The 19431-nt window shown below is 36.7% G+C and overlaps 1 protein-coding gene across 2 annotated transcripts; it reads left to right on the plus strand.

Annotated features, from left to right (window-relative positions):
* The first annotated feature begins 1043 nt into the window (after positions 1-1043).
* On the plus strand, positions 1044-19287 carry LOC124450811 (ATPase family AAA domain-containing protein 2-like). 2 transcript variants are annotated; one of them, XM_047001473.1, is made up of 18 exons: positions 1044-1141; positions 2976-3123; positions 4138-4302; positions 4380-4521; positions 5355-5503; positions 6807-7055; positions 8169-8556; positions 8778-9172; positions 9848-10066; positions 10437-10539; positions 11895-12094; positions 13065-13310; positions 14216-14252; positions 14331-14477; positions 16116-16491; positions 16933-17507; positions 17662-17826; positions 18736-19287. In XM_047001473.1, the coding sequence occupies exons 3-18, from the start codon at positions 4138-4140 to the stop codon at positions 18792-18794; spliced, it is 3615 nt and encodes a 1204-aa protein (XP_046857429.1). In that variant the 5' UTR covers positions 1044-1141; positions 2976-3123; the 3' UTR covers positions 18795-19287. The 2 variants fall into 2 exon arrangements, with proteins under 2 accessions (XP_046857429.1, XP_046857430.1); XM_047001474.1 differs by having other exon boundaries at positions 17665-17826.
* The last annotated feature ends 144 nt before the right edge of the window (positions 19288-19431 follow it).

A 19431-nucleotide genomic window follows, 5' to 3' on the forward strand; every position in this document is an offset into this window, starting at 1 on the left:
TTTCTATCTTAGAATTCTTCACATTATGTGGCGATGTACGACAGAATCAAATCTAAATCTAGCAAAGCCCGATTAGAAGGGATGAAGGAGATGAAGAAAGAAGAAGAAACAGGGTATGTAAAAATGGGCTTTTCTTAAACTGCCTACAAAACAAAATTTTAAAAGTTAAATTTTGTTTGCATTCAACAGATGTTTTAAAATGACAGAGTACTTTCCAAAACAGTTTATGCACGTCTCTTTTCATTCTCAAGATATTGAAATTTTTATTATTTCCATTATGAAATGAAGTACATACGTATCATTGGAAAGCTAAAGAGCTTTACATATAAAGTTGTAAGCGTAAAACACAGTATCGAATGTACGATTTCATGATAAAGTTTGATTAACTTTATTTATGCGCACTGTATAGCCTACGTTAGGATGTTCTATTTGGATTGTCAATTTCTTTCCTTCGCTCTATGCTGACAAGTCATTTATTAAATAGAAGATGTTTACTGTGTTTGCTGTCTTATGCAAACCAATGAGACCTTTAGGAGAACTTCGAGAGCTGGTCAGTGCAAGCCGAGACCGAAAGTCAAGGGTTACGCCTGCTCAAGAGTTCTTGTAAAGTCTCCGTGGTTTTCATAAGCCAGTTTGAACACAAGAAACATCTTATAATGCTGAAATAACAATAATGCGAAACAAGAAAATTTAAAACAAACCTTTCAATTTTTCCTCTAACTTGTATTCATGATTGATTTGCTAATTCACTTTCATTGATTTGATTTGTTGAGCTCAGATCTGTTTTGCGCACGCGTCAAGTGCATGATCAATCGACACAGCATCAAATATGTTGAAACCGCTAACATACAAAACAACCGCAGATCTTAAATCCACCACGTGTTTACTTGTTAAATATTCTTGTTACAATGCATAATTGAAAGATCATTTTAAAGAGCGCCGCCTCGCTCAACCGAGTAAATACGGTGTGGTAATGATTGAAACCGAAATTTATTGCAACAGATATCTATCCTTTGTTTAGTTCGGATGATGATGAAGATGACGATGATGAAGACGACGACGACGATGCTCCACAACAGCGGTACAAGCTTAGGAAGAAAAACCAGTGACAAGAGGTACACTGCACCACCTCCTAAATCATGTAAGTACATAATAGTAAATAACTTGGTGATACATTACTCATTCTCACTATTGACAAGTTGTGCAGGGTTTTCACTTCTAGCAAAAGTTGCAAAGGTTATATAAGTCTTGCTGTATAAACGATACGTTATGTTACTCCTTCTCGTTGCATTTTGCCTTAGAAAACAAGTTTCAACATCAGAATCTCACTAACAAAATTTAGTGCTTTACTGCAATTTAGTTTCATATTTCAAGAATAACTCATTCTTCATGATGTGATGAAATCAACTTATTGTTTATAAAAAAACCCATAATGATGAAACTGTAGTGTATATAGACTAAATTTAAAAACTTAAGTCACTTATGAAGAAGGTAGACTCTTGACACTATGACATGATCCCAGATTGTAGTATATAAGAACTCATATTTCAACACCAAATCGCTATTGATGAAGTCACTAGACTGAAGTATATTAAGACTTAAGTTTAAATATCATATCACTTCTGATGAGGCGTAGAGGGGAGTATATAAGGACTCAAGTTTCAACATCAGATCACCTCTGATGAATGCACTAGGCTAAGTAAGTGCTCAGTTTTCGACATTGCGTCACTCCTAGACTGTAGTATGTAAATATGAGAACTTAAGTTTTAATATCAAATTAATTTTCATTGAGATGTTAGACTGCAATATACATATTAGGCCTCAAGTTTCTACATCAGCTTATATGCCACACTTAGGGCCTGTTTATATGGAGCCGAGTTACCCGGCTGAGCGAGTTACTCCCTCAACCGGGTTTGACAAAGTGACTGTTTATATGGCACTGGGTAACTCGGCTAGTACATCCATTCATTTGTCTTAAATGAAGTTTGGCTATGCTAACTTCGAGTAAAGGCGCGAGATTTTAAAAAGCCTCACAGTTTCGCAGCAAAAATGGAATGGGTGAATATAAAATTGAAAATTATGATATGTGTGTGTTTTTGTATAATAATGCTGTAAGTACAAGGCGTAGTACACATGCGTACCAACAGAGCCAATTTTCTCGCCTCGCCGAGTTACCCGGCAAATGTGTTTATATGGAAAAATTCATCCCGCCCAGCCGGGTAACTCGCTTACACAAACCGAGTTCCCGGCAAGGCGAGTTACTCGGATGTGTCATATAAACGATTCACCGGGAAATGCATTCATTTTATATAAGGGCCGAGTTACCCGGCTAGGCGAGTAACTCGCTCAGCCGGGTAACTCGGCTCCATATAATCAGGCCCTTAAATACATTACACTGAAGTACAATGACTAATTGTTGTCATCTGATGACTCTTGAACTACATGGCGTATTAAATTGTCCTTAAACTTCGCATTTTTCAATGTCGGATTGGTCATGGGTGTTTTATTACAGCATAATTATTGTCCAAGACTTTTTCAAAGCAGCCATTTTTGCTCCTTGAAGCTAGAACCAATTACGAAATCTTTAACATCAAATTTCAACGAGCTCTAATATAAAGTTCTCTTGCAGAAAATGCAACATCTCTTTCTTTAAAAAGATTCAAAAAAGTGATTAAAGATAGCTGTCAGTCTTGAAATTTATTTTTTCTTCTACATATAGAAATTTGATTGTATAACTAAAGCACTTTTTTTTCGTAAAGTTATTTATGTATTTAGGATATTTCCCGTCGACTTATTTTGTTTTTTGGTGTAATGAATCTTGAAAAGATGACCTATTAAACCAACTGCTTTATTTGCTTGCTTGCTCTATGGTTATTCTCGCAGTTATTGCTCACTGTAAGGAGAAAAGAGTTTTGTTATGTCTACTCTTTACAAACTACCTTCAATTATTTATTCTTGTTCTGAATTTTGTGTAGATCATGGCTCGAGACGTGGGTTATTTTCGCAGCATCATATGAGAGAAAGATCGTGCGGAGATAAACAACCTTTCTCTCCCGTTCGAAAGACTTATAAGTTGAAGAGAAAGACCATAAACGAAAGCTCCACTTCTTCAGGTAAACGAGGTTTTTGCCATATTTCTCTTGTTTACTTCTGTGACATACTTTCTTCTAAAATAGCCTTCAAAAACACTGGCTCTGATTGGTACAATGCTTCAAAGCCCGTGTTTCCATTTAACAATTACATTACGAGCTAGAGATTTCTATTAAGTAATAGTTGATTGAGAGCGTGTGATCTAATTGTTTTAGTGGAATCATACTAGTTTTCATAAATAAAATGGTGGCCATAGTTTTCCTTGACTTGTTGTGTTCATTTGTTGTTTTGTACATTTGTTGTTGTGTACATTTGTTGTTGCGTACATTTGTTGTTGTGTACATTTGTTGTTTGCGTACATTTGTTGTTGCGTACATTTGTTGTTGTGTACATTTGTTGTTGTGTACATTTGTTGTTGTCAACATTTGTTGTTGTCGACATTTGTTGTTGTCGACATTTGTTGTTGACATTGTTTACATTAAAAAGCGAACCGACGACTTTTGCTCAATGCTTCTTTAGTTATTTTTATTAAGTTTTTGCCTGTTTTACCTTTAAATAACTCAACGTTGTATTTAGTAGAAACTTTAGTCTTCTCTAGAATAGCTTTCTGAAGTAAACAATCAAGTTTATCGTCAGAAACCTAAGTACAACGCGAGAAGGCAGGGTCGACATAAATGCTGCTCCGCTACTCGCCATCTAATCTATTGAAAAATAGATAGCGTATTGAGTGGGCAGTCGAGTTAAAGCATTTGCAACAGAACACTTGTATGATTCTATTTATTACTCTGTAGAAACATTCGAATTTCAGTCTGCAAGAATCTTGCTGGTTGGATAGTTTGCATTGGAATTTTATCGACAAAAATAGAAAAACAATATATGATATGTCATTAGTAATATTGTTTGTAAAAGGTTATCTTAGAAGTAGAAATCATATTTACTTGTATATATTGAGTTATAGCAACACCCGAAGTTGCTTGAAAACAGTCGCAGTTTGTGCTCACGTTTGCCACGCAATTTCTCGTTTCCAAAACATTTTCAACCATAGAAATGGAAAATTTGAAAGGCGTAAAGGCGAAAAGCATGGCGAAAGCCCGTAACAGATGTCTTCCCATGAATCTTAGCGCTCAGGACCTCAATAAAGGAATTTTAGGTGATAGAGAACGTATCGGCTCAAGCTTGGCCGATGTAGACCCAATGAACATCGACAGATCTGTAAGTGGCGTAATAACTATTCTGGTTGTTCACTGTTTTTGATAAATTAGCCTTATTTGATCCTTTCGTGTACGTAGATAACATTCGAGAGCATCGGTGGTCTTGGGAAACACGTGCGATCATTAAAAGAGATGGTTGTCTTTCCATTGTTGTATCCCGAAGTGTTCGAGAAGTTCAAAGTGAATCCTCCGAGGGGCGTACTTTTTCACGGACCTCCAGGTTCGTTGAGTTAAGTTTTTTTTTCAATAATCCGAGGGGCGTACTTTTTTACGGACCTTCAGGTTAGTTGAGTTTGTTTATTTTTATGAGTCGACATAATGTTGTTTACAGGGTTCAAAATAGAAAGGAAATATGACCCGACTCTTTTATTTTTATGTGGCAGGCTATTAATTGAGCTTTTTTCTGAAGTTTTTAATCTTTTTAAAACGCCAAAATTTTCTAATATGTCACATGGTATATTAAATTTCTCTAAAATCACTGCTGATCATCAACACTTTCGAAAATTGTTGAAAATTGAAAGCAAATTATGAGCAAATAAAAGAATGAGAATCTTAAGTATTTCACCCTGCCATTTTATTTTTGACTTACTGCAGCAGCTCAAATTTTTTCTCCTGCTATCTCAAATATGGTCTGTTTTTTGGCCATTGACAGTTCGCTATTTCAAGCCCTGACAGTACATTCTCTACATCTTTTGTCTTGCGTCACGTTATTGCATAGTTCGGCTCCTTGCTGTACTTGTATGTTCCAGACTTCCACTCAACAGTTTTGGTAACTGTCTTTCTGAAAACTTTAGTGGTGGTTTTCTTGATCAATAATTATTGAATGGTTCATGTGTTGAATCTTTAAAGACTTTGTTGTCGCTTTTTCGTTTCAATCTTTGTGCATATGATTCATGGCTGCAATAGTGTTGATCAATTATTATTGAGAGGTTCATGTGTTCAATCTTTAAAGAGTTCTTTGTCGTTTTTCATTTCAATCTTCCTGCGTATGATTTGTCACTGCAAAGTGTTTTTTCTTTTGTTTTTTTTTTAACTTGTGTTCTTTTCTTGTAGGTACTGGTAAAACTCTAATGGCTCGTGCTTTGGCGAACGAGTGCAGTCAAGATGGTAAACGGGTTGCATTCTTTATGAGAAAAGGTGCCGATTGCTTGAGTAAGTGGGTTGGAGAATCTGAAAGGCAACTGCGACTTCTTTTTGATCAGGTACATGCGTTGTACATTCTGGTCATAATCTCAATTTTTCATTCAAATTATTGTCCCATCATCAACATTTCGATGTACTTTAACTTTTTATTGATTTAAAGTTTTTATGTGAGAGAGAAAGTGGAGAACTTTCCTTCCTTTAGGTGGAATAAGACTCAACCGTTCACTTAGTTGCGGTCAACTAGCTTTTGAGGAATAGTCTCTCCTAAATTCAGAAGGAGTGTTTTCATATTGACTTTCCTTTAGAGTGTGTTTAAAACATTTAGAGTGTTGTTGAGAAACGAGTTTACGATAGCAGGCTTTAAATACTACACCTGAATATGCGTTTTAGCTGCGATTTCAATCTGAGAGAACACTCCAAGAAGTTCGGCCGCAAAATATGAGCTAAAACAGAAAGCAACGAGAATAAATACGCAGAATAGCTAAAAAATTACTTGTGTAACTATAAAAGTACATCGAATTTACTTTTTTGGGACAATTTCGTTTTTTATATAAAATAGAGGCGGCTGCACTATTTTTACGCATGCTTGTAAGGCTTCATTTACTACGGCTTCGCCAGATTATGGATTTATTTTAGATTTATTTATATTGGATTTATTTTGGATTTATTTATTTTGGCTCCCCTTTATTTTGGATTTTATGTTTAATTTCATTGTTGGCCTTAGTTTTTGAAGCAACTTGAAAATAGTACTTATAGTTAGTAATCAATATTTACTCCTCAGTCCACAAGATAGTCAGCAATGTTGATAAATAACAATTTCTACACTGCGTTACACTTGTGGTAAAGTGAAATGACATGATGTTCACAATTCAGTTCTTCTTGTATTAAGTTGAACTTATTGGCAGCATCACGTTTTGTTTGCTGTTGAACTAAACTCAGGAAATCGTTCGCGTATGCAGTGTACTTTTTGCTGATTTTTTGAGCAAACAAACATGTTTTTAGAGCATTTGCGAAAGCGAAAAAATTTCAATAATTCGGCGCGGAAAGGCGTTTATGTAAGTAAAAAAATCCACTCGACATGAGCACAATATGCGCATGCGAATTGTTACCAGTCCCTTGCTTAGTAACTTTAGGGAGCCTCCTTAACATAGTCATTTGTTCTAAACTTTGAGATTACAACACTCAAAATGCGCTTTATAAGTCAGCTACGTAGGGTCAATAATTAATTAATTATTAGTGAAACAAATTTTTGTTTTTTATAATGCGGGATACAAGAGTTTCATCATATAAAAACATCTCTTTCCCTCATCGCAATCATTCAATAGCAAATAAATATACATATTTTTTCTTATTTATATTTAGGCGTTTAAGTTGCGTCCCTCCATAATATTCTTCGACGAGATAGATGGTCTTGCTCCAGTACGTTCCAGTAGGCAAGATCAGATCCATAGCTCCATTGTTTCTACACTACTTGCTCTCATGGATGGCCTAGATAACCGAGGAGAGATAGTCATAATTGGCGCTACGAACCGCATCGACTCCATCGATCCCGCTCTTCGCAGACCCGGTCGCTTTGACCGCGAGTTCAGATTTCCGCTACCGGACAAACAGGTTTGTATGAGAAGTACAGAGTGATGTGCGTATTTTAAGATACATCCTCCGAACAAGGTCTATGTGCATTTCAATATTTGTGAAAACAAACAGTTTTTTACGTAGTTATATTTGGAATTTACGTATTGCCAGTTCATTGTCAGACTCTCTTTACAAGCTAACTGTGAATTACGGCTATTGTTTTCTCAGATATCGAGTTAAACATGAACTTTTCATTCGGAGTTTGTTTTTTTATTATACTTCATAAAATTTTCTGCTGGTAATGGATTACGTATATATTTAGTTGAGGGCAATTCTCGTGATTTATTAATTCACCTGTTTTATAAAGACAACAAACTGCGAGCTAAATAATTTGTGTTACCAGTTCAAATTTTTGTTTTCCCAACTATGGAAATATGATGTCTTCTGATGTCCTCAAATTGAAATTGAAAAATCGAAAGCGTTGAAAGTACTTGAATTTGTCATGATGTGCTTCAAAGTGCTTGAATTCTAAATTTTTTTATTATGCATGTCATCGCACTATTTTCTTTTCGAAAGTGGAGTTGAAATTGTATCTTAAGTCTTTATTCCAACGAAAACTACCTCATGTGCGAAAGGGTTAGGCTCCGTTTACACTATACCGGATTGCTATCGTAACAGGTTGAATATTGTTTATATTAAAAGGCAGTGAAATTGTTCAGCGTCAGAAACACAAACAAATAGACTAAATCTATCAGCTTAATAAGCTTTTACTCCGAACAGTTAACCCTTGAAAGCAAATGAAGATGTCGTGATGAGCAAATCCGGTATAGTGAAAACGCAGCCTTATTGTCAGAACTTTAAAGATACTTGCATATGAAAACACAGGTCTTATGAAAACACACTTCTCATTAGAAAAAGTTCTTTTGTTTCAATTTTGATTAGGTTTTTAATTATTTCTTGCGTGGTTGTGCTTTTTATGCAATTCAAGGTCTTCCTCATCCTTAATTATTTTAAAATGTGTCTTCAATAGTTCTTGAAAAGTGCTTGAATTCATTACCTTTAGCAATGTGCGAATCCGGGAAATAGTTCATAGTAAGATATTTATAAACTGCTTACAAACTGTACTTCCTGTTTTTTCTTTCCTATGTGTAGGCACGACGTAACATATTGACCATTCACACAAAAGCTTGGCAACCTCGCTTGACACCAGCTTTCATCAACGAGGTTGCGGACCAGTGCGTTGGCTATTGTGGAGCCGATATTAAAGCGCTGTGTACCGAAGCTGCGTTGTTCGCCCTCCGACGGCGATATCCTCAAATCTACGCTTCTAAGAAGAAACTGGTGCTGGATGTTGAGTCGGTTCGTGTCAGCGGCAAAGATTTCGCCAAGGCAGTTAAGGCTATGGTGCCTGCGTGTCAACGGGCAGTTGTTTCTCCCGGAAGAGCGCTCTCCTCTTCCGTGAGACCGCTCTTACGTCAAATGTTACGGACCTCGTGGAATATGATTACACGCGTCTTTCCACCTGCAGTAACTAAAACAGGTGAAATAGACTGACCACATTCTTACATTATGTAGCTACTTGCTTTATTGCCTCATTGGTTATTTACGTTAACCGATGTTTATTCAACAAAGATATCAGGTTTTGAATGAATGAATGAATGATTGGATGAATAAATTCATTAATTCATTAATTCATTAGAGAAAGAACGAACGAACGAACGAATGCACTCTCGAATGTCTAATTTACGTTTATGTTTTTAGTCGGAGAATCGACGCCAGGCAGTTCTGTGACAAATTTTGCCTTGAGTGATTCGGAATCGTCGGACGATCCTGGTGACGAAGCGGACATTTACGAAGTTGATCCGAGCTCCACCGATGGCGCACGAGCTGCGAGAGCAGCTCGCGCTGCCCGCCGTGCGGGGATAAAAAGTCCTAATGAAAATGGAAATCAATTCGGTTATTTTGAAGAAAACATAATGACGTCACGCATCGTCCATCGCCCACGTTTTTTGGTCTGCGGTAAACGTGGTATGGGTCAATCGACTCACATAAGCCCAGCTTTATTGCACTCAATGGAACATATACCTGTACATAGCTTGGATCTCCCCGTATTGTTCGGTTGTTTATCGAAGACTGCAGAGGAGGCCTGTGCTCAGGTCAGTGGTCAAAAGGGCATTTTCTCAAACATTGTTAGACCTGATGGCTTGGTACAAGCAACTGATCTTTCTTTGCGTGGATTTTCTCTACTCTAACGAGTCATAATTTCAGATTGCTTGTTTTCTTTAGCTCTAGACTTAGTTTCCCTTGCCGTTGCTTTCAATTTTGACGCATCATATCATTCATGTGATGTATATTTGTGGGAATGTATAGCATGTTATTTCGTTGCATTGAATGCAGTTTTTAAGAATCTCGCTTGTGTATATTTATTCGTAATTGCGCTCAAAACTATACTAATAAGACTACTATTACTTAGCTGTACTAGTTGTTGACAATTCATTTGCTGCCTCTGCTTCTCTATTATCGGTTATCTGACTATTTTTACGCGAGTGTACACGTAGCTACATTGTGTATTGCATTTAATTTACTGTCCAAAATATTCGTCATATGTGTCACATATACTATGTAACTTAATTACATCGAAACAGAAGTATGTTGACCGACATATGTATAAGTAGAAGTATCTTTCAAGATTTGCCGTCACGTTTAGCAAGCGTATTGTTATTTATATATAGTGCAGCAGCTGCTACCCACCATTTAGTTGAGAGGTGACTGTCGTAACAACGAGCAGTACGTATGTTTCAGTTTTGGAGCATTCCTTTTTCTATTTGTAGGTATTTCGTGAAGCTCGTCGAGTCGCCCCGTCAATCGTCTATCTTCCTCACATCGACTCGCTGTGGTCGGCGACGACTGATACATTGAAAGCGACATTCTTATCCATCGTAAGGGATCTACCACCCGGCTTACCATTGATGCTCTTTGCCACGTGTGACACGCCCATCACGGCTATCCCTCGTAGTCTAGCGAGCTTATTCGTTGTTCATCATGAACAAGTAAGTTCCAGATATTTTTTTGTGACTATTCAAATTGTCTATGTTGCTTGAAGAAATGTTCCAACGTCATATTTTTTTGTATCATATGTTTTGGTATTGATCTCTATAAGTGTCTAAAGTGTTGTCGCAGATTAACACGGAGAGCTTAGCTCCCATGAGGCCATAAAAGTGACGAAGCTAACTTATTTCATTTTATAAGTTCAAAACTAAGTAGGTGCTTTTGTGTATTACTTGGGAGAACGTAAAATGTACATGGGGTCTCCGATTGTGTGCAGGGGCAAAGGACAAACTTCAGTTGTAATGGAAATCTGCAAATTTATTTTTTCATAGACATTAATATTAACATGTTTCACGTGATTACATCGTTTAGGTATTTGAAGTGCCTTATCCCACCGATGAAGAAAGATATGCTTATTTTGAACAATTGTTTCTTGATGAAGCTTTGAAATTACCTTGTATTACGAACACACGAAGTACGTATGTTATACTCGTATGTTTAATAACTAGATTAGGGGAGCTCGAGATTTCTATGAGGTGATAGTTGATGATCATGCAATTATCCCATCAATGAAATGGAGTTTATCATTACATGGTTGGCAGCAGCCATGTCTATTGAAAATTAGACAGTGAATAGAGTAGCCAATCATATTAAAGCATTTGTAATAGAATGCTTGTATGGTTCTACTGAAATTATTTATACCTCCCGGGTGTAATTTTCGTATACGTAAAGCTCCGCTCGGCAAAAACATCTAGCGCGCGGTAACTATCTTCTGTCACAATACGGTCGGAAGCCACGATGGTTTGAAGACATTTTTTGTGCTCGGTTTTCGAATTGACACTTTTCACCTTATTCAAAATTTTCTACTCTTGTCCCAAATTAGTGTCTTCTATATTATTCTACTCTCGAGGATAATTCTCGACTTCCATTGACGTTTACATAAATCGATTGATGATTTTTTAAGTGAAAATGATATTCGCTCGACGAACAATTAACTTTCGTATTATTTCATAAATTCAATATATACTCCTCAGTCCACAAGATAGTCAGCAATGTTGATAAATAACAATTTCTACACTGCGTTACACTTGTGGTAAAGTGAAATGACATGATGTTCACAATTCAGTTCTTCTTGTATTAAGTTGAACTTATTGGCAACATCACGTTTTGTTTGCTGTTCAACTAAACTCATGCGGGAAATGTTTAGCGTATACGCTGTACTTTTTACTGCTTTTTGAGCAAACAAACATTTTCTCTGAGAACTTGCCGAAACAACTTTGATTTGGTCTTTAGCTATATTATCTTACTAACACATATTTATAGAGTTATTCAAAGTATTTTACGTTGCTTTTTGGGTCTTTCAACGTACTGAACATAGTCATATTCGTTTTATGTCACATTTATAAATTGATTTATGATTTAAGAAAACAAGACATTTGCCTGACGAAAATAAACGATTTGGTTTACTTTCGTCGCGAAAAAAAGCAGGCTTAGAAAATATTTATTATAAATAAATCATCGATGAACAATACAAGACTATAGGAGTCTCAACTTGGCAACTACTGGCATAATCTAACAAGAAAGCGTTATTATATCCTTCGTCGAGATTTTCCAGCGTTTTAATGACTGTCATCGCTCAAAATATTGAGAATAAGGACGCAAAATAAACGAAACGGGAAAGAGATGCACTGTCAGTCACATTTAGCTATTTTATGTTGAAGCATGGAAAACTTTGTGACTTCCATATACGATGTAATTTAAAAGCTTCTGCATTTACAACTGCATAATAAAACAGTTAATGACTTAATTGTTCAAAATTTATTTCTACAGAATCACGAGAACCTCTTGAGGTTCTTCCAGTCGCTCCTCCACCTGAACCACGTCAGCTGAGCGTGACCGAGCTGCAGAAAGTACGTGAGGACGAAGAGAACACGTTGAGGGAATTACGGATATTTCTTAGGGAAATCACCGTGAAGCTAATGAGCGACAGGAGGTTTAAGGAGTTTTATAAACCAGTCGATCTGGACGAGGTGAGTGGCATATCCAGGTGTAAATAGTTTTATTGACCTGTAGATTCGAATGAGGTGGTTTGTATACCCCAGTGCCCTCAAAGTGAAAGCGAGTCTTATAAACCTGTTGATCTAGATGAGGTTCGTTACATATTCACGTTTTAGGAAGTTTTATAAACCTGTTGATGTGGACGAGCTTAGTTACACATCCAGGTTTTAGGAAGTTTTATAAACCTGTTCATCTAGATGAGGTTAGTTGCACATCCAGGTTTAGGAGGTTTTATAAACCTGTTCATCTAGATGAGGTTAGTTGCACATCCAGGTTTAGGAAGTTTTATAAACCTGTTAATGTGGATGAGGTTTGTTACATATCCAGTTTTAAGGGAGTTTTATAAACCTGTTTATATGGATGAGATGATCCATCAGGTGTAAAAGCAAGGAGTTTTGTCATGATTACATGCATAGTGCTACCATAATTAAACACAATTGGATCTCGCGTTAACTTGAAAGTAGTTTTAAGTGCTGCTCCTTATGTATTGTGGTACTTACATGACTCAGTCTGATGATGAACTCACGAGTGCTGTGTTATTTGCTCTATTTTAATGTTTTCATGAGGAACATTCTGATTTTGAAAATTTGTTCTCGCTTTCTTATCTAAAGCCATCAGAGGCGATTTCATATCACAACTTTGATCCATAAATTGCTATATTCTTTCCTCTCGCTGTCCTTGACCACGTCAAGTGCCGTGTTTGTGACCGGTATATCCAGTTCGGTACAATTGTATGTTATAGTTTAGTACCAGTGTTTAGTACACGCCTTGTAGAGTTTGTTACTTTGAATTTATCGAATTTTATCGAGGTGTACAATGCAATTCTATATAATTAGACCCAGTTGTGATGATTGCAAAGCATTCCGCAACTTTAAACATGAGGATTCCTTCAATTTTTACATGTACGATGTTAGTCCTAAATGAAGCGATTTTTTCATCAAGGTTCCTGACTATCTTGATGTGATTGAAAATCCAATGGACCTCACGACCATGCTGCAGAAAATCGATGGTCATCATTATCAAACATGTGCCGAATATCTTACCGATATCAACCTCATCACCAGCAATGCCTTAGAATATAACCCGAACGCCGATAATTTGGATCGTTTAATACGACATCGCGCATGCGCTCTCAAAGACACCGCCCATTCTCTCATTAATTCGCAGCTCGATGTGGATTTTGAAAAGGTAACAGAATAGAAATGCAGACTTAGAGAAATTATCGACACCAGAAAACAGTAGTAAGGATTAACGAAGTGTATGTGGGAAATACAAAACTAGCCTACTTCTCGTACGGGTCTTTGCAATATTGAAGCTTGACCCCCCCTCTTACGTCATTATAAATTATACTGTTTTATTCGAAATCAATTCACTATGCATTTGCAATTCGCAAATATGGAATTCGAAGAGCAATTTAGTTGATATAAAGGTTGTGTATCTTTCATGTATTTTGCTTGTATTTTGTGTCGTAAAGTTGCTTCTACCAAAAATGAAAGACAATTTGTAAAAGTTGATGTCAGAAGAGAGTTGGAAGCCGTTCCTATGAGCTTGAAGAATCAGTATAATTTATGCGACAGCTCTAACGGATGTGACGTATTTGAGCGCAAACTTCTTTAATATGGCCATAGAAGTGTACACGTGGTCTTCACAGCCGCCGTTATTCCAGCAAGATACTTAAGTTTTTTCACTTGTTTCCAACCACTGCAATAACATGACGTCATTTCTTCGTAATGAAATCGAAAATATTTCAATAGAAGAAATGATGTTCGGTCATTTCAGTGGCTGGCAACAGGGAAAAACCCTAAATATCTTGCTGGAATAATGGCTGCCGATATGAGCGGCACAACATGCGTGAGGACAAAAACATCAAAGGCTCCGACACTTGTGACCCTTCTGTATATTCGATATTCTGTGATATGGCGTAGACCCTTACAACTCGTAAGAGTCGATGACATATGCTAATAACTAACATTCGTTTTTCGGTTCCGAGAATTGTGTTGAAGATAATTTGTATTTTTATCTCTAGCTTTTTATGTTTTTGTTTTGGTATGTGTGTATGGATAGTTTAAGTGGTGATTTTGTGTGTGTTTTAGACGTGCGAAGATATTGCTCTTTCCCGTCATAGAAGAGGTTCGTAGACATCGTATGTGATTTAATACATGGTTCTTTGCTCATTATGCGAGTTTTTTACCCGGAGATTTCTTTCAGGTGATGCTAGGAACGTGTGTGCGCCCAAATTTTTACCTGTTGCTCCAGTAAAGGAGGCGAAGCTTCCATCTCAGACGACTTTGTCATCCTCCCTACCGGAGAAAACTAAAGTAGTACCACGTGATTATGAAGCAGAAGTTAGAGAAGGTTGGAGAATGTAGAGGAAAATATGTGTATTTACTATTGAAAAAATATTTTCACGAGGTGTCAGAAGCGGCCAGAGGTCGAAGACCGAAGGGAAATATTTTTTCAGTAAGGATTGCCTCTAACGGTATATAACGTTTTGTTGGGTTTTTTGTATTCTTATATTGAAACAATTCCTGACTTAAAATGGTCGATGTGCCTTGTTGAGACTAAATTTGGATTGTTTTCTACAAACTTCCCTGTAAAATAGAGAGCTTTAGCAAGAGTACGAAGATGAGTACAAAATTTAACCGTGTAAGGGAATGGTAAGAGGAAGTCTGTTGTCAAAAAGAATAAGAGAACAATCTTTACTATTTTATGTATTAAAGTAAATGGTTTGAACCCGGGAGTATCGTTACATGTTTGTAAATGATGATCGTCCAGGTTGGTATAGTCCTGAGAAGGACTGTTTTTGTTGTTGTTGACTGACGTTTCGACAACAACAAAAACAGTCCTTCTCAGGACTTTATGAACCTGGGCGATCATCATTTACAAACATTTTATGTATTTATGTATTATATATTTGTAGTGTTTTATAGTTTGTTTACACTTCACTTTGCGTCTTAGTTACATGGAAGTTTTGTAGCTCTTATTTTCGTTTTAAAAGTACATCTCTGTACTAAAGGTACTGTAATAAAGCCTGGATGGTCTAAAATAGTATTGTAAACTAAGTTCTTACACAATGAAAACATATACCTACTTGTTTTCCCTTAAAAGACATCGTACTCTCGAATACTAGTTTTTACAAAACGTCGTTCTCAGATTGATAAAGGCTACGTGTTTCTGTTGTCGCAACATTGTTTTTTTCGCGCCAAAATGACGTATATCGTACTCGTAGTCGTACTCGTATTCTTTAATTTTCCCTTTGCGAACAAATTTATTGCAATAAATAACACTTAAGGAGTACGGTCGTGACATCGTAAAAAGCCGCTCGCTGCTGCACCCAATCAGATTTCGGGAAATGGAAAAATGTCACTTTGCATGTATTAATAAGAAAATAAAAGCAATTATTCGAGATGGATTTTTAACAAGGATTTGATCTCAAATATTCCAAATTTAATATGACATGCACCTATTGTTTTGCACATTTTTAATGATTCCATAATGATGAATCTCCTTTTTGAAGTAATTTCTGCTAAACAAGTCGTGCTCATTGAATCAGATATTTTCGTTTGAAATTTATCTCAATTGAATGAGTAATCTCAAATGAAGCCATTATTCAGGGCGAATGTTGACAGTGAGATTATATGGATAATTACTTGATGTTACTGTAAAGTATAGTTGCCTTGCGATCATTCTCCAAGGAGTCAAAGGACAAAGAGATATATGTCATGTTGATTGAAATTTTAATACTAAACAAGAAAAATCTTCGTCAACTTCAACCAACATAGCTGCCATTACGTCTTATGCAAACCGCCTCTAGCTTTTTTATCATTTAGCTATGGTTTTCATTGAGTTTTTTCACGTGGGATGATTTTTTTGACGACCAACTTGTATGTGAATAACATATATATAGCAAAACCAGTTTCATCATATCTACTTTGTTCTCGTGGTTGTCTTTTGGCGCGCAATTCATCGTCTTTCTCTTTTGTTTCACGTTAGAAAATTTACAAGGCACATTAACCACATGTTCCCCCGAAATTTCTCGTGAGAATACACAAGATGAGGATGGTAAAGTTCTGAAGGAACAGTCCACCGTGAAAACGCCAAAGAAAAGTGTCAAACGTGATGGGTATAGTCGACGACGACGAGGTCGTTTCACTAGAAAATCACGTAGTAACTCTACTGCTGTACAGCACAATAATACACCCAGTGAAACTAATGGGATTGCTGTGGATACGCAAGAAGCGCTGGACTGTAGCCTGAGTGGCAAACACGCAAGTTCGGTTGGTAATATTGATATACGTGAAACGTATCTCGATGGTCGTCATGACATCAACGGCAAATACTTCGAAATGAATAGTGTGAAAACACTAAGGTAGGCGTAGTGAAATGACCTTTATAGAATATAAACAATATAACGTTTGCGCTTATTGGTTTGTGGGTCGTCTATAGTGCTCTATATTTTTGTCGTATAATTGCAATTTGTTTTATTTTCCTTGAAAAATTTTGGATAAAAGAGATCTATCTTTGCTATAAAATGATTCTGCGTTTCATTATATATCAAACATTCAAAGCGACATTTTTGTTTTACAAGATACTATGTGAGATAATGTCCTGTTAAGTTTACACTCCTGTGTGAGATAGTGTCCTGTTAAGTTTACACTATAGTTGTTTCTTTGAATCGTTTTTTACTGCTCGTAAAAAGTTAATGAGGATTTTAAAAATTACTCTTTTGGGAGTAGAAATTTCTTCGTTTTTCCGCTTGATAAATTTTCTGCTCTTTCGTAACCCTTCTCCGTTCTTCAACCTTGCCTAGCTCGATGGAGGAAGAGAACTCTGTTAAAATAGCAGACAGAAATGGCAATCCAGACGCTCATACAAATCGTTATATCAATTCACTGCGCATGCGTAGTGATGTGAAGACCGCTCTGAAGTCACATCTGGAGAACATGGATCAAGTTTCAAGCAGATTGTCACCGCCGTCTGCCGAAAAGGAGAGAGATCACTGGAGCGAGGCAAACGGGAGCGTGGGAACAAGTGAAATAAGTAACTGCGATTCAAAGGACGTTGCCGAGTTGGACAGCATGCTTTCGAGCAGTTCCCACGTCAACGGCCTGGGTTCTAATGAATCTAGTGACGAAGTCCTCGTCGTGAATGGCCTCCACGACCTCCCTGATGATGATGATGTTTCAAATTCTGTAGATGGAAGGCACACCAAGAAAAGAAAGCTGGACTTTGACATGTCGCTGGAAGACGTCACTCCAAATAATGACGCAACGCAAGTTTCGTCAACTCAAGCTTCCTTCGTCGAGGAGTATAAAGACATGAATAGTGTTGAAAAATCAAAACGAGTTCTTTTTATTGACGAGGGCGATATCTCGACTGATAAAGGTAAACATTCAACGGAAGATGTTTTTTGTGTAAAGAAGCAATTCCACATGTAGTGTGTATTTTGATGTGGTTTAGAAGCTTAGATTAGGCGTCTGGATAAGTTTTCTAACGACTTCAACTCGATGTTTTGAAACATGTTTTCATTGCGGTTTAGAAGTATCGACCTCTGTAAAAGATAAGGAACGCTTCCGTCAACTACTGCGAGAGTACGTTGAAGCGACAATTAAAATTAGCGTGGAGGAATTAGAGTTATGGCACTCCCAGATACGGCAAACCATACTTCGTCATAAAAGGATCCTTCCAGACTACAACTTTACAGGTGAGACATCAAACGTAAGAAGTACATGTACTATGGTTTTAATAGTCAGTACACGGTAAGACTTGAAAGCCCTTTAGTTATAATATTTTTTGTCACAATTTCGTAAACATGCCAGCCACCGCACCAATTTCCTTTTTCGGAAGTCGAGGTTTCGCGTCAAATGAAAATATACCATTTGCTGCTGTTTAATTAAAAAGTTTCAAGTCGTTAATTTTGACAGTATATCTAAGCAGCAAGTGGTAACCCATCATGCATGGCGCGCGTAATCAACAATTTTGTTCAGCGCGAAGTCAACTAGTGAAACTCTAGGTTGAAAATAAACAAACGCGCGCAATGCTTGACGGTTGACACTCTTTTTTAATAACATGTTGTGTATGTTGAGTTGTGCTTGCTATTCAAGGTCTCCCTGGTCATTAAATTTTTCAAAATACATCCTTAAAATGTGCTTGAATTTCATTACTCTTGCATATAAGAATCCTGTTTTTCTTTCATTCATCTGTGAGATGATGCTTAAAGTAACTTTCTTGATGCCTCAGCAGCGTTTACAAGATGATTAAATCTCAATGGTCTGTCGAAAGACCAAATGTTGACTTGCTCATTTTGATTTTTGTTGATTTGATAAAATAGAGACTTTGTCGTGGTGACAAATCTGAAAATAGTTCTAAAGATAGCATATACCATAGTAAATGGTAAAAGTAATATAATAAGTTGATAGTTCTTAAAAGAACTGTTTTAAAAGAACTATATTACTTTTTCCATTCACTATGGTATATGCTATCTTTAGAACTATTGTTGATTTAAGTTTGAATTTGTTGCAAACCTCGACCAAGAGCTTAGATTGGTCTGAACGCATCCACAAATGCTGTTGTTATAATCACTGACGTGTTCTACTTCGATTTTTTTGTCTAGAATTTAAAGTCTCTCCTCGTGAAATTAAGAACATCGTCATCTCGTGGGTAGTTCGGTAAACTGAGGTATTTACTCCTCGTGCAAAGTGTTGCAGTCACGTGGAGTTTATATGGACAGTATTGATTTAGCCTATGCAATTCATTTATCTTATGGCAATGCGTGACATTGTCTGATAGTAATTTATGCTATATTTCTATACTAGTTCCTCATGTATAGATGTTTGCCGTGTAAATACAGGAGGATATAATAACACACAGGAAATTTTAAAATTAGCGTGCAAGTATTCCATCGATTTGTATATTTCCGTACATTCTACTCCATAAATGAATGGATCACAGCACAGCCGGCCGTCAAACATGGTCTACCGTCTACGTGTGTGCGATCTTTTCCGAGGTACTTAAAAGCATGTTTTGTGCTACGACAAACATATTGACAGATATTTCTTGATGTTAAATATTCATGTTCTATGTAAAAATTGTATTTTTAAATCAACAGACTTTCCATGGACTCGTATATTTTCATCATACCTGTATTAAATTAACAGTGATAAAATGCTCATCTTTCAATCGCCTTCCTTTCCCGGATTTTTATAATTATCAATGTATAATGTCGTGACGTCTGTTACAGAGTATGTTACATCCTGGTAGTTGGCTACGTCCTGAAGTACTTAACAACTTGGAAATCTCCCAATGATTC

Source organism: Xenia sp. Carnegie-2017, unplaced genomic scaffold (genome assembly GCF_021976095.1).
Source record: "Xenia sp. Carnegie-2017 unplaced genomic scaffold, XeniaSp_v1 HiC_scaffold_24, whole genome shotgun sequence".
Classification (NCBI taxonomy): domain Eukaryota; kingdom Metazoa; phylum Cnidaria; class Anthozoa; order Malacalcyonacea; family Xeniidae; genus Xenia; species Xenia sp. Carnegie-2017.